This window comes from Mytilus edulis, chromosome 12 (genome assembly GCF_963676685.1).
Source record: "Mytilus edulis chromosome 12, xbMytEdul2.2, whole genome shotgun sequence".
In the NCBI taxonomy this organism is placed as follows: Eukaryota; Metazoa; Mollusca; class Bivalvia; order Mytilida; family Mytilidae; genus Mytilus; species Mytilus edulis.
In genome coordinates this window covers 1,940,758-1,957,002 of record NC_092355.1, presented here as the reverse complement: position 1 = coordinate 1,957,002, position 16,245 = coordinate 1,940,758, and the positions used below count along the sequence as shown (strand labels likewise).

The following is a 16,245-nucleotide window of genomic DNA, read 5'->3' as shown; positions in this document are numbered from 1 at the left end:
GAAGCAATTACACTGTTTAAGCAAAATTCTAGTTCTTATAATTATAATATTTATTTTCATGAATTACGTCCCAGTATAATTAGCGTGAGGTCAGATGTACTTATAATATTTTTGTCCATATCTGCTCTTATTCTCAACAAACGAGAGAACATCATAGCAGTTAATGTTACAGTAGTTATACTCTTTATGAGTAGTTTTAGTATTTTTGATCAACCTTTGAAAAGATACCCTAGGCAATATTTGTCTGGAAATTCACTTAAAGGTGTACTTATTATTGATAAATTTGCAAGTTGTTTTTCTTATTGGTCTTGAGCTTGACTAAAATTGTGATCTCAAATATATGTCACTGTTATGTTATTGTTATGCTATATATATATACTTTTGTCAGAAATAAAGTATTTGCAACTTTAAATATGAATTGTTTGCTGTCAGTATCAAGAACCCCTTCTTTCAGTTCATTGTTAGGGTGTTGCCAGAGGTTTTGATTTAATACGTCGGGATTTTATATCCAAAGTTTTCGGTGTATGTGTTTCTGCCCTTTTCGCCAATTGACCCGCTACAGAAATATAACATTAAGATGACAACTCAACACCACAGGACTACAATATAAATAAATTGGAGAATACAATTGACAAAGAAACACACGAACAACAGTCAACAAAAGGCAACAAGTTGAAAATTTTAATACGCCAGAAGTGCATTTTATCCACACAATATCTACTAGTGATGCCCAGATACAAAAGTTTGAAAGCCGAAACAAGCACAAAGTCGAACAGCATTAAGGACCAAAAGATAAAAAAAGTTGTGCCAAAAACGGCCAGGGTTTTCTGTTAGTTACCAGGCTATCGTTTCACAAAGAATCGTACGACTAACGTTTACGATTAAACTTACGTTAAGCGTAAGATTTTACCTACGAGTGTTTCACAAAGGTGATCGGAAACGTAACGTAAACGTAACGTAAACTTACGATTATAATGAAAAAGGGGTGCTCTCTTTGGCAGCCGCGTTCATGTCTATAAAAAGAATCGTTCTCTCAAAACCAGGAAGAAAATTCATACCATCGTATTTTGAAATAGTTATCAGTTTTTTTGTTAGTATAGTATTGAGGTTTAGTGAGGTAAGTATGATAAGTGTCCAATCCAGTTTTAAGAAATTTTTAGCTTTGATTTTATTAGAAAAACTGACTGGCGGAGGTTTGTCTGTTTTTGCTATTGTTGAAGAATGATGAAGTCATACAAAAACAAAACCAGTTACATTCAATGGGACTTTTTTTACTAGAAATTATAAGTATCTATGAATATTATTTATGAACAGGTATACAATGTGTTACGCATTGAGATAGTTTCTGGTGCTTGTCAATTTTTTTTTGTCAAGGAAGAACCCACTGACAAAATAACAATCAATTATGGAAACGTAAAAAGTAAATGCATATTTTTATTTCCTATTTTATAAAGCTTTGCGGTGCATTTGTTACTGTATCATCCAACAAATATAATAGTCATCAGGAGATTTAAAAAGCAAAAAAATATATAAAAAAAAAGAAGATGTGGTGTGATTGCCAATGAGACAAATCTCCACAAGAGACCAAAATAACACATGTAAAACAATTCAAACGAAAAAACTAACGACCTGATGTATGTAAAAATTGAACAAAAAACAAATATGCAATGACAACCCCTGAATTAGAGGCTGACATGGGACAAGCACATACATACATTTGGCGTAGTTAAACATGTTAGCGGGACACCCCCCCTTTTTTGTTTAACCTGGGACAGTGGTTTAACAGTACAATATAAGAACGAACTATAAAAATCAGTTGAAAAAGGCTTAACTCGTTTAACTTATCAGATGGACAAAAATACAAGTGGACGTGGCGGGGTACTTGTACATCCCAACAACAAAAAGATACTAGGTACAGATCTGAGAATACTCGCAGTTAACTGGCAGCTAGCTCAAAGCCTCTAACATTTAATAAAAATCATGCATCTAAGACTTAATTATCAATCCGTATACATCCATCATCCAATTAAGTTCGTGCAAAGACGTCATAAACAGTCAGAGAAAAACATGACCTTGTGTAAAAGCATACATGTCTACACTCTAAAAAATGTGTTTAATCATACGTTTTTTGATTGAGTTAAGTCTGCCAATTGATATTTTATCGTATGTTTTTCTTTGTTGTGATGTTATGCTATTGTTTCAGAAAAAGGGAGAAGGTTTGGATCCATTAAAACGTTTAATCCCGCTGCAAATGTTTGCACCTGTCCTAAGTCAGGAATCTGATGTACAGTAGTTGTCGTTTGTTTATGTAATATATACGTGTTTCTCGTTTCTCGTTTTGTTAATATAGATTAGACCGTTGGTTTTCCCGTTTGAATGGTTTTACACTAGTAATTTTGGGGCCCTTTATAGCTTGTTGTTCGGTGTGAGCTAAGGCTCCGTGTTGAAGGCCGTACTTTAACCTATAATGGTTTACTTTTTAAATTGTTATTTGTATGGAGAGTTGTCTCATTGGCACTCACACCACATCTTCCTATATCTATTAGGGCCTAAACATAAACCTATGTATGTTACTTGTAATGCATTTGTAAACACGTTCTTATCCTATATACATGTATGTTAATGATACGTTTTGTTTAATTATTTTGTTTTGTATCTGGGAGTTGATATTTTCAGGCCCAAATTACTTATTCATTTGGGTCATGCTTAATTTTTTATTAATGTATATATAAAGGGCGAATCGTGTGATTTACGAATGACTGTGTTCTCGGACCATATGCTCTTTAAGTATTACACACACTTGTATTAAGAACTATTTCATGATTATATTTGTCTCATAATCTCATACATCTTCGCCACATGTTAATTCTTTTAAAAAATGATAATAACACATTTTGTCTCGTGTTAAAGTTCAAGGATTTTTATAGCAAGTAAATCCTTGTATAGGTGGAGACCGTCAAAAGTTTTGTTCATACATGAAGAGTGTACTTTAATTTGTACTTTTACACTTATTTCGTAGCATTTGAAGAATGTGAACAACTATGGATTGGCAGTAATAAAAAAAAATAATTTCCTCATAGACGACAATTGTAGCCTTTTTCGAGATACAGACTAGAAAGTTTATTATTTGAACGAAAACTTGCTATAATTAAAGATATAATATTCGGAAAGCATTGTTTAGTCTAAAAAAATATAGGTTCCCGTTGCTTTTCTAAACGTAATGTCTCCTTGGCGCTATTTTGCAAGCTAGGGCAAAATAGCGATTGATATAGAGTTTTGCATTTTTTGCCGGTCTTATATCGATTTTTTAATTCAGACTATATGAAATATATTTTTAAGGAAATTATTTTTGAGGTTGTTTGGTGATACTTTTTGTTTCAAAACTAATAGGATAAATTTAAACTCAGGTGTTTTTTTTTTAAATAGATAACAAATAGTTTTGGACGAATTTCTAAATAATTAGAAAACTCAACAGTTAAAGTCAAATAGTTAGAGAATTTCTCTTCGGATACGATCACAGTCCAAGATAACGTTCGCTATGCATATGTAACGTTGTTTTTATATAACAGTTTATTTAAGGCAGCATTTGGTGGACGTTCATTTATGCGTAGAGGATAAGCAGGATCTGCTCATATTGCAGTAAGTAGTTTATTTCTCAAAACCGAGTTACGATGACAATATAAGATGAAGTGTTGTTCATCTTCTATAGACCAAGAATTGCACATTTTACATCATCGTTGTTCGATTGGAATGTTTCTATAGCGTCCTCGTTCCACTTTTAATGACTCTAATGAGAAAGTACCACAGCGAATTCTAGCGATTGCAGAGCTTTGTGTCCTTATTTTAATGCTTCTGTACGTACGGCAATATATTATTAAATATTATTTTAAAGTTTTTTTTTTAACCTGTCATACTTCCTATTTAGGTGTCATACCACCAATTACTCCCTCAAATTTAGAACGTATTTGAAAGTAGGCCTACTCGGACAAAAAAAAGTGCATTTGATGTCATTGTTCACCTAAACTAACCAACAAATTTGCAGAAATGAAAGTTTTGTTGAAAGAGAAATATATTAAGACCATTTTGAGCCAGGGGTTATTTTTAGTGGTACCTCCTTTCGGAAGCTCTCTGCTTTCTTATATGATTTTGAATGTATCCTGAAAATTGGCATACAGAAAGGTGACACCTGTACAATTCAGGATATACCTAGTTTCTATGAAGTTAAACTTAAGGTGAAATATTTAGAAAGCTGTGAAAATTGCAAAATTTGGTTGAACAGATAGGGACTTTTAATTGGTGGTATGACACCTTTAAGCAAAATGCGGTGAAACATCAAAATCAGAAAACAATTGTTTTTTTTTTGTCTTAACTGATCATTTGAGATAATAGTAGCCACATTTCAATCTTTTTGGGGGCAAAATGTTACATATTGCAAATTTAGAGCCTAAAACTTGAGTTTGTCCTATTTTTAGTTTTTCCCATCCTGACAATATGCTTTTATATAAAAAATGTCCTAAATAATGTTATAAATGCACAGAAAGTTATTCTGTGGTGTTAAACATTGAAACATAAGTTGTTTACTTCCCCCAAAAAAATTTTGTCATGCAGATTTAATGAAATTATTTGATTTTTACCCCTTATATCATTGCGTCATACTATGTACTTGGCAGATAGCATAGCCTAATGTAAGCACTGCAGAAACTCACAAAAGCACCATTTATTATTCCAAATGAAATTTTTATATCTGAAATTTTATTAACTGATGTAAATAAACACAGTTAAATGACCATGACTGCACTTTTGATCAATTTGTAGTACTTTACTGACACCAGATGACAAAAAAGGGGGGGTCAATATTCCTTGACACTTCAATACCTTGGATTTTTTACTAAATTCATTGCAAAAATTGTTGGAAGTCTTTAAAGAAGTAGAACAAACAAGAACAAATCAGCAAACAATGATCTTGATTTTGAAAGTTTATGTTCCTGTAGCCCAAAATGAAATTTTCAAGTATTTTCTATCAAAGTCATACATTACAGTCAGTTTAAATTGAGCTGTGAAATTTTTATTATAAGTCGCATAATGCTCAGATAGGCTGTTTTTAACTACAAATTGACTAAGGATTAAGAATAAAGCAAAATAAAAGATTTCTAATCAACTTTTTTGTCTCTTTAGGTGTCATACCACCAATTACTCCCTCAAATTTAGAACGTATGTGAAAGTAGGCCTACTCGGACAAAAAAAAAGTGCATTTGATGTCATTGTTCACCTAAACTAACCAACAAATTTGCAGAAATGAAAGTTATGTTGAAAGAGAAATATATTAAGACCATTTTGAGCCAAAATTTACCTGTCTATGAGTTTGCATTAAAAATTGAGGATAAATGCGCTCCATAGTATACTAATTTAAGATTTCCAGAAAACCAGGGGTTATTTTTAGTGGTACCTCCTTTCGGAAGCTCTCTGCTTTCTTATATGATTTTGAATGTATGTTGAAAATTGGCATACAGAAAGGTGACACCTGTACAATTCAGGATATACCTAGTTTCTATGAAGTTAAACTTAAGGTGAAATATTTAGAAAGCTGTGAAAATTGCAAAATTCGGTTGAACAGATAGGGACTTTTAATTGGTGGTATGACACCTTAAAGAAAAAAAAAATAATAGTATCAATCTTAATATTTTACTTTTAAAAAATGTTTTATATAGAATAACAATTTTGTATAAATGTTTTCAGAAGACATAGTTATATAGAGATTTCTTATTGAAGTTTAATATGGTTCTATATTTTTACTATTCTTAATTTATATACTTCTATTTCTTAATTAAGACCGGCTAACTAGCAAAACTCTATATAAATCGCTATTTTGCCGGAGCCGGAAAAATAGCCACGGCCTAAAAAAACACACAGACCCACACACGTCCTGCGTCTGTCTGGTCACGCATTTTCTTTCATGATCAAGATAATACGTTGCCCAATCTTTCACTATCACTTTTTATGGAAATTAACAAAATTCAGTGTTTTAAAAAAAAAAGTAAACGGTTTCATGGGAAACAAACTTTTTTTTCATTGTTTAATCGGTTACACCAAAAATTCAGTTTCAAATATATAACTATATATTGAAATGTAGTCTTCATACTAGTAGGCTCAAAATGTGTTCTTATTTTATACTAAATCCCATAGACTTGTGCTGCGCCTTTTCAGTTTTCTCCTTAAGTACTGCATATTTTATTTATCTAATTGTACAGTGTCATTGAGAAAGTTGAATCATTTTGACAGACATATTTTTTTTCCGGATTAAAAACAAAAGATTTTTTACAGATTTTAATGAAATGTTTTCAAAACATTTTAGCAACTCTGTATACAATGAACACACTATTGTTTTACGTAGAGATGCATACTCAAGAGACAACCTACCGTGCGCTGCCTTTACAATAAAAATTGTAATATTTTGACACAAAGAAAATAATTTCATTCGGGCTCAATTGAAAAATCGCCTAAAAGAAATAATCCACAATGCCTTTCAACATAAAAATGGTAGCATACGCTATAAATTTATTACTTTGGGATTTCATAAGGCATATTTCGTAAATAGTGACAAACAAAAAGGTAAAATATGCTACACAGAAGAACAAGTGGTCAGTATGCTGGAGTTTCTTATCGACAACATATTTGTTGAGTTTGGAGGTAGACTTTTCCAACAAATTGTCGGCATTCCTATGGGAACAAACTGTGCGCCTCTTCTTGCCGACCTCTTCTTATTTTGATATGAATCGGAGTTCCTCCAGACACTTGTAAAAAACAAGAGAATCAAAGAAGCCAGATTATTTAATTTCACTTTCAGATATATTGATGATGTTCTTTCCATAAACAATCCGAACTTTTCTGATTGGGTTCCATTAATATATCCCCCTGAACTAGAGATTAAAGAAACAACAGACACGGCTTCCTCCGCCTCATTTTTAGACTTATATCTCGAATTTGACTTACACAGTCATCTCAGTACCAGAATCTATGACAAACGAGACGATTTTAATTTTGAAATCATAAATTTCCCCCACCTTAGTAGCAATATACCAACTTCACCTGCATATGGGATATATATTTCCCAACTTATTCGATATTCAAGAGCTTGCAGCTCCTACTCAGACTTTGTAATATGTCATCAGTGTCTGAGTAGAAAGTTGATGACACAGGGGTATGTCAAAGAACGTCTCGTTCTTTTTCTAAAAAAGTTCATTGGAAGGTACCAAGACCTTGTTGATAAATATTCCGTATCAACTTCTCAAATAATACACGATGGTCTTGATGTATAGATTCTTCGTACTGATGTTGTTTATCATCTTAACAACGTGTTTTATAGTTCTTTCATTTGTCTTTGTTCTATTATCAATATTACTTTTACTGTTGAATGGTTTCATGTGATATCCGTTTCACGTGGCTCGGTACTTATACATCTCGTCAATGTGTGTGTATTGGCTTTCATTTTTTTGTGGTTTGTTTTGTATTTGCGACTTTTTGTATTTCTTTTGTTCTTATAACGTGACTCTGTACTTTAAAAGATCCCGTCAGTATGATATTGTTCTATTATATGTCATTATGATATATTTCTAATATGAATTACAATATACGTTGAACAAAAAACGTCAAAATCATTCAATCGCGTAGTGGAATTAACTATTTTTGGATTCTTATAAATTCTATATATAACTTTTGGACTAGTTTAAATCTCGGTCCATTTCTTAAATTTATTCTTACATACTTTTGATTTTTTAACCCTGTATGCTAACATTCCCATGGAAAATTTTAAAATTGTTTGTACGTACATTGAACGACAAATTTATGTGACGTATTAAATTTTCTGACGTCAGACACTCAAATCAATAAATGTGTTCGTAGATAGTAGATGTTTTTGTGTTCTGTTAAATTGTTCCTTTTAAAATTGTTAAACGATGATGACTGATGTACCCTTATTTTGACTATTATATTTATTGTGTCTGTTTATTTAACGCATCAATGTAAAAATATCGGAAGTTGATGAGACTGTCATTAAAGTGAGAGGGTTAGCGCTATAGAACCAGGTTTAATCCACCATTTTCTACATTTGGAAATGCCTGTACCAAGTCAGGAATATGACAGTTTTTGTCCATTCGTTTTTGATGCGTTTTGTTATTTGATTTTCCCATGTGATTATGGACTTTCCAAATTGATCTTCCTCTAAGTTCAGTATTTTTGTGATTTTACTTTTTTCTTAAGATCCAAAATTCTAACTTTCAACAAGATCTTGACTTCGAGGAGAGTATATTTATCTGAAGCTGAAATGGAGTGAAGGTAATCGTCAATGAGACATAAAATCCAATGTTTCCTTCCATCCACTTGAATGCTTTAAAAAAAATGAAAATGAATAAAACATATCTAGGATTGGACAAATTTAGGATTTTTATGCCTACAATATTCTGAAAATAAAGTATATTTATAGACATAAACAATCCCATATGGCAAAGTGAATTATCATAGTTTTCAAACATACAATTATTAGAAAGATCCAAGCAGGTATTGAGTACGGGGTTGAAGCATACATGTTATACCTAAAAAAAAACGCGAACCCGATAGAGCGCATGGCAACTGGTGTAATTAGTAAATTACATTGAAACTATGTATTCATACCAATACATTCATGTACTTATAAATGATTGTTTTCTCAATTTTTAGACTATTATTTGTCTATCAATAAAGAGCACCGTCCTCCTCTGTAGTGTATAACCGCAGGACATGCATTGATATCTATGAGAAAATGGGGGACTAAAGACTAGAGGACACTAGAGGGGGTCTTAATTTGGACTGTAATTTAAAAGCTTGACATATATGTATTTATTGTTATCTTCATAAAGTCCGTGTAAAACATGAGTGATAAATGCTGTAAAACTAGTAATTAAGCTTTTATAATTTTCTTTTTTTGCAGTACTTTAGTACACAGTTATGTACAAGCACCGTGGCATGACGTACCGTTCCCTTCTTATATAGTTAAACTTTATAGTGCTGTGCTAGCTCACTCACTTCTATGTTTTTATAGTCAAATATTTGGACTATTAAAAGCAAGATGCTGCGTTGAATTAAAGGAAAATAAAGTAAAATGTAGGCCTACTGAGAAATACGATTATTTCAGGAATTTCAAGTTTCAGTTACTTATGATTGGACAATATCACATAAATACATGTATTCTAATGATCCAATGACACTTATTTTTCTTTAAGATAATGTAATGTTGTTGATTTTAACAAATTTTCGACAGGTAAAATCCCTACGATTTGACTTACGACTGCCTGTTAACAATCGTAAGTTTACGATCAAACTTGCGATAAATTTCGACTTACGATTGTTTATGAAATGGTCAATAACTTACGATTTGACGTACGACCGACGTACGATCTAAAAAGTAAAATCACAAAAATACTGAACTTAGAGGAAGATCAATTGGGAAAGTCCATAACCACATGGCAAAATCAAAAAACAAAACGCATCAAAAACGAATGGACAAAAACTGTCATATTCCTGACTTGGTACAGGCATTTTCTAATGCAGAAAATGGTGGATTAAACCTGGTTCTATAGACGGATTTATTCAATTATCGACCTTTGATAAGGTAACTGCCACTTGCGCGTAACGATAGCAGTCCGCCATTGCATTAGTGAAAGAAATATTGTAAACATAGCGAATCAGTGCGTAAAACTGTTGGATTATTACCTGTATTATGACTACTCAAGTGAAAAGATCAATGCCCTCAGAATTAAATAACGTAACGGAGTGGATTGACGACATGAGAAAGTGGCCAAACATCATGTACGGGGACATTTTTAATTATTTGATATCGTCAAAAGCCGTGGATGGTGCAGAAATGAAAAACTTCAAAAGTCTCCAAAGCTACAACTATTTTCAGAGCGGCAATGTTGACAAAGTTTTGCATAACATTATCTCGGATGCCAGAATGTATTTGAAAGCAGATGTTCGTGCTTCCCAGACAGTAAGTCGAGTGAACGAAGCCTATGTAATTTGCTCTATGGACGGAACCGTTGAACAAGGATGGTGTACTTGTATGGCAGGGCAAGGGCTATCCTGTAGCCATGTAGGTGCAGTGATTTGGAAGGTTGAACGTGCTGTCAGGAATAACATGACTGGTGCTAGCTGTACAGATGAAAATGCCATGTGGAATAGAGGTACCAAGAGAAACATTGAGCCAAGGCCTTTGTCAAACATAGTGTTCAAAAAACCAAAACAGGGTGAAAATTTACTTGAAGATTTAAATGTAAATGCTCCAGGTGTTCGTGACACACCAATGTATTATTCTTCCCAAGAACTTAGAACAGCTGTAGAACCGTCTCCTCTTCTCCCCTTGTTCAAAATAAAAGGAACAACAATTAATAAAAGTTTCGTTAGCAAACCAGCCGCTAAGGAGAACATTCCTAAAGACCATGGTGAACATGATTCATTAAGTTCTTGTCAAAGGTGCGCATCCTTTTATTCCAAATATCTTGCTGTCGACTTGGCCCGTACTGTAAAATTACAAACTGACACTATTAACCAGAGCAAGAGTGTTCTGTGGAAAGACACAAGAAAAATTCGAATAACTGCAAGCAGCGCAAGCAAAGTTCCGATTAAGGAGACTACAGACTGTACAAACTTTATTCGTGAACATCTTCATCCAAAGTTTATAGGGAATAAATTTACGAAGCACGGCCAAGAAGGTGAAACTGCAGCTAAGGGGTACTTATTGACAAATGGACACCGTGTCATTGAAAAGGGAACATATGTATCATCAGAAAGGAACTGGCTATCTGCAAGTCCGGATGGTATTTTAAATGATGACACATTGCTGGAAATTAAATGTACTGTACCTTCTGCCAAGTGGACAACATTGAATGAACTATTCACAGGTCAAAAATATGATGTTCAGATGAATAACAATGGTATTTTAGTTTTAAAAGTGAAAGGGAATCGAGGATTTTTTCTGCAAATTCAGTTAACTATGTTTTGCACTGAACTAAGAAAATGTAAACTTTTAATTTGGCTAAATCCTGATGAATTTCAGTTCATTGAAGTACCTTATGATGAACAATATGTATGTGAGCATGTTGCTAGACTGCGCACATTTTATTTCAAGAAAATGATGAATATTATTGTTGATGAAATTGAAGATGATAGATTAGTTTTTAGCAAAGCTTTTATAAAATTTATGCGACTGTGATATCATACACATTTTATTAGGATTATAATATTTGAAGTCATTTAGTATTTTCATTATGTTTACTAAATCAAGTAGAACATTAAAACCAAATTCTTTTCTTCATTTTGCTTGAATTATATATATAAAAAAGAAGATGTGGTATGATTGCCAGCGAGACAACTGTTCAATAGAGACCAAAATGACAGACAGATATCAACAACTATAGGTCACTGTATGGCCTTCAACAATGAGCAAAGCCCCTGCCGCATAGTCAGCCATAAAAGGCCCCAATAATATGTAACACATAATCAAACGAAAAACCACTGAATTACAGGCTCCTGACTTGGGACAGGCACATACATAAATAATGTAATGTATAATGTAGATACAACATTCATATTTATTTACATGTATCATACGTACATGTACATACTACGTGTACTATATGATTGTTAATTACATGTATTTAAAAAATCCTAAGAATTAAAAAAAATATATGAACCTCCTCAAAGTGATCTTGTTGCCAATATAATCAAGAAAATCATTTAAAACTGTAAATTTAGGAATTAGTTAGTGCATTCATTCTTATCATGTCAAATTTCAATAGTAAATATACATGTATGTATCTTAAAATTGAACATTTTAAAAATCAAACTTTTTTTGAAATAAAAAAAACATTAATTAATATCTGATTTTACAGTAGTCAAGTTTCTAATGTGAACTGCCCCGAATCAACACAACTAAGGATACCAATCAAGTTACATGTATCATCCTGAATATGCACGAAGTATTTTCCACTGGACGTTAAGCAACCAACAATCAATTAATCAACAAAACACATGAAACACTAGTCAATTCATTGTACCTGTACTTTAAAGTGGATAGATGCCTATTCTTCCATTTGTTTTCATACAAGTCGCAATTTTTAAAATCATGGCATTTGGTTTAATGTTTATCTTGGAGATCAAATGATATACACAATGTTTACACAGTGTGGATATTTAAAATGGGTTGATGAAGTATTAGTTTAACATTTTATTATGTCATGTCATGTCATGAATATCTTTGGTGTATTGTGGTGAGAATATTGTACATTGTAGTTGAAATTTTATCTTTTAGTAGTTGGCTCATTATTATTATCCACACAGTGGTTGTTTTATTTGGTACATATTACACAGTACACACGTGTTATGCATCTTTTAAAAAATGTTTGGTACTCTAGTCATTTGTGGTTCATGTTACGTTGTATATGATGTGCCGAAAAAAGTACCAAAAAGTTTGAATACAAAATACAAAGACAAAAATATCTACAAATGTATACACAAAAAACAAAACAATGCAATTACATTTTTAATTAAACAAATTAATATTTATTATTATATACGGGCGGTACGACATTGGTTTTGATATTATTCATTCAGTGTCCTCCTCTGTACATGTATCTCGAATGAGATCATATTTTAAATTCACAAGTGCAGAACAAACAATAAGAATGTCGTCAAAAAGTTTAAGTGAAGACAGAGGTACTGTACCACTCAAGATTTTAAACACTTTCAGTCGCCTGATTGCTCTTTCTACATGGATTCTCACACGTGCAATCCTTCGTGTAGAAGTGACGTCCTCCGCACTCAATTGTTGCTTACCCTTAGTAAAGGACGGAATATTAAGTTTAACTCTTCGCGGGAAAAGTAAATCCTCTATTGTAAAGCCTCTATCGGCCATTATTTCATCACCAGGTAACATATAATCTAGGAAACCACTTTTTTCAACATTAAATTTGTCACTTGCACGTCCACCAAACGCTTTTGATATAAACATTATTTGTCCATGAGGAGATATCCCTACCATGTACTTAGCCGTATTGTGAGATTTATAGTTGCTATATGTCTCGCCCCGACTTTTCAAATTAGTAGGTCTTTGGATAAATGTCTCGGCACAATCTATTATGCACGTTGTTCGAGGGTAGTTTTCTCTGAAAGATTCTGGGCAGCAGTCTCTTAATGTTTCCCTTGGAAGCCATATTATAAGAGCTTTCAACTTATCTGCCAACAACGGGATCCAAGAGTTGAACATTTTGCATGCTAGGCTATCAGAAATTCCAAACCTACGACCTAGATCTTGAAATATCAAGTTAAGTTTTAACCTCATTAAAACTAACATTATTTGATCGGCAATATCGAGTTGAAAGCTGAAAGTGTTAAACTGGGACATACACTCGACCAAAGTGAAAAACACTTCCTTAGTCACACCAGTATAAAGTAAGGAGTCGCTATCAGTCACAATATGTCGGGTAGCTGACATAGTACCTACATCTAATTTTATTTGCACTCATTTCTCTTCAGTTAATGTAAGGTTTGTTTGGGCACATTTATCCTGTAAGTCAGTCCATGCGTGTGCATATGAATGTTCGTTGTGCAGTACAAAGTCAGCTTCATATTGTGTTGACGCACATGATGTAGTCGGGTTGACAACGTTAAAACTACAGACGGCTTCGGGCAAAGATTGGTCAGTTACTTCAAGACTTAAATCAAGTTCTTCAAAGTCTGAATTGTCACCATCACAGTCAATCAATTTACGTTTTTTAACATCTGAATCATGTTTATGAATTTTGCGCCGGCCAGGTGTAACTTTCCTTTCATAACCCATTTTAAGTTTTGGAAATGGATTTCTTTCCGTCGGCAATCCATCTAGAAAATGTTCCGAGCAAACGAAAACTGTTTTCGGCAAAGTTTTTCTATTAATTGCCTTCGTCCATTCTGCTCTAATTTGACAATCTGACGGCATTAGATGCAATTTATATGGAATTAAACATGCACAGTCTTCGTGAAACTGTCCGTGTATTTCACACATTGATTCTTTCCATAAATTTAATTTCCGACGGTTATTACAGCAACCATTGACTGCACAAGAACTTCCACCACCTTTTTTATATTTTTTCCCACTATCCATTAATAAGTTAAAGAAAAAACGGATAAAATATAAATGTAAACAACAGATCGATAATGTTGTTATTGATGCAAACGTCACAACGTGCGTTATTTCACTACTGTTATGGCTGACGTACCACGTGACGTAGTAATGGCAGCGCACACGTATTTGACGTCGGATCTTGATAAATGTGTCTATAGCGCTAACCCTCTCACTTTAATGACAGTCTCATCAATTTCCGATATTTTTATATTGATGCGTTAAATAAACAGACACAATAAATATAATAGTCAAAATATGGGTACATCAGTCATCATCGTTTAACAATTTTAAATAGAACAATTTAACAGAACACAAAAACATCTATTGATTTGAGTGTCTGACGTCAGAAAATTTTATAAGTCACATAAATTTGTCGTTCAATGTACGTACAAACAATTTTAAAATTTTCATGGGAATGTTAGCATACAGTGTTAAAAAATCAAAAGTATGTAAGAATAAATTTAAGAAATAGACCGAGATTTAAACTAGTCCAAAAGTTATATATAGAATTTATAAGAATCCAAAAATAGTTAATTCCACTACGCGATTGAATGATTTTGACGTTTGTGGTAATGTATATTGTAATTCATAATAGAAATATATCATAATGACATATAAATAGAACAATATCATACTGACGGGATCTTTTAAAGTATAGAGTCACGTTATAAGAACAAAAGAAATACAAAAAGTCGCAAATACAAAACAAACCACAAAAAAATGAAAGCCGATACAAATACATTGACGGGATGTATAAGTACCGAGCCACGTGAAACGGAAATCACATGAAACCATTCAGCAGTAAAAGTAATATTAATAATAGAACAAAGACAAATGAAAGAACTATAAAACACGTTGCTAAGATTGTCGTACGATTCTTTGTGAAACGATAGCCAGAACATCCTTATCATTTAGAACAATTTATACTCTTGCAAACAGTAAATTTATAAAATTAATAAACAAAAGCTGTACATGATACAACTGAAATATTAACTAATTAGAAGAAACAACTGAAATACATTAATAAGCAGACATTTGCAACACAAAATGTAGACACATCCGAATAAGTTTAAACCTCAACGCCAAGTGACGTCATATTTGAAATTGTAAAAAATGACAAAAAATGATGACGTCATTTGAATTTGTAAAACAGATCATCAAAAAATGAAAAATGACGTCATTTGAATGAATGAGATAGAACTAGGTTTGACCCAAGATTACATTTGAACTAAATACTGATATTGCACTTAATAACAATGCACATTTTAATATTTATTAATAGCAAACTAAGGCAGCAATTAACTATATTCTAAAGCGTTGTCCGGTTTGTTTTGAATCTCACTTCAAACGTAAAATATCGCACTGATTACGTTGAAAAAAATGAAATGTAATAAATGAATGCGGTGATTAATATTAATTATCATACATGTAACACATAAATATAATAGAAAAGAAGTCAACACATTTGACAAAATCCGATGAGAATTACAAATATAACATTAAACATTTAAACTAAATACATGAATTTGGGATAGACAAGTACCGTAACACGTCTTATAGTAATGCGAATTCACACTCAGCAAAACAGTCACAATCGGGAATAAGTCACGTTTGGTAATTAAAAGATTAGACGACATAATGACAAACAACAATCTACCATGTGGTAAAAATGTCCTTAGCTAGTTTGGTCAAATATACATTGTATGGCACACACATAACATTGATTCAAAATTGCAACATCCTGTTAAAATTAAACAACAAGGCCTTTCGAAAATATATGTATGTACTAGATAAGTAATACACGAATTTAAGAAAATAGGGCTTTTTTTTAGCTGTAAAACACACATGTACTGAGGTAATTAGAAAATATTAAAGTGCTTTATGCATGCCATGTTAATTTGACAAGAAATACTTCAATTAATTGAATTTTATTTTACTGTTACTTTGGAATACATTTCCATTTTTAAAAAGGTTATCAAGAATTGCTATGGAAATTCTATTATCATGATTATATTAAATTCTTGCTTTAATAAAACAAAAAAATCAAGCTCTCA

General features: G+C 32.4%; 2 protein-coding genes across 2 annotated transcripts; one reads left to right on the top strand and one right to left on the bottom strand.

Moving 5' to 3' along the window:
- The first annotated feature begins 9,654 nt into the window (after positions 1-9,654).
- LOC139499326 (uncharacterized) lies at positions 9,655-11,242 on the top strand. The gene has a single exon (XM_071287995.1). It carries the CDS (start codon positions 9,752-9,754, stop codon positions 11,240-11,242), a length of 1,491 nt encoding a protein of 496 aa, XP_071144096.1. The 5' UTR covers positions 9,655-9,751.
- A 1,392-nt stretch (positions 11,243-12,634) lies between these two features.
- LOC139499325 (uncharacterized) lies at positions 12,635-13,522 on the bottom strand. The gene has a single exon (XM_071287994.1). The coding sequence runs from the start codon at positions 13,520-13,522 to the stop codon at positions 12,635-12,637; it is 888 nt and encodes a 295-aa protein (XP_071144095.1).
- Positions 13,523-16,245: the final 2,723 nt, after the last annotated feature.

What these genes read in the sequence shown, in the direction of transcription:
- LOC139499326 (XM_071287995.1), top strand. Translation starts at nt 9,752, where the DNA reads ATGACTACTCAAGTGAAAAGATCAATGCCCTCAGAATTAAATAACGTA.
- LOC139499325 (XM_071287994.1), bottom strand. Translation starts at nt 13,522, where the DNA reads ATGTCAGCTACCCGACATATTGTGACTGATAGCGACTCCTTACTTTAT.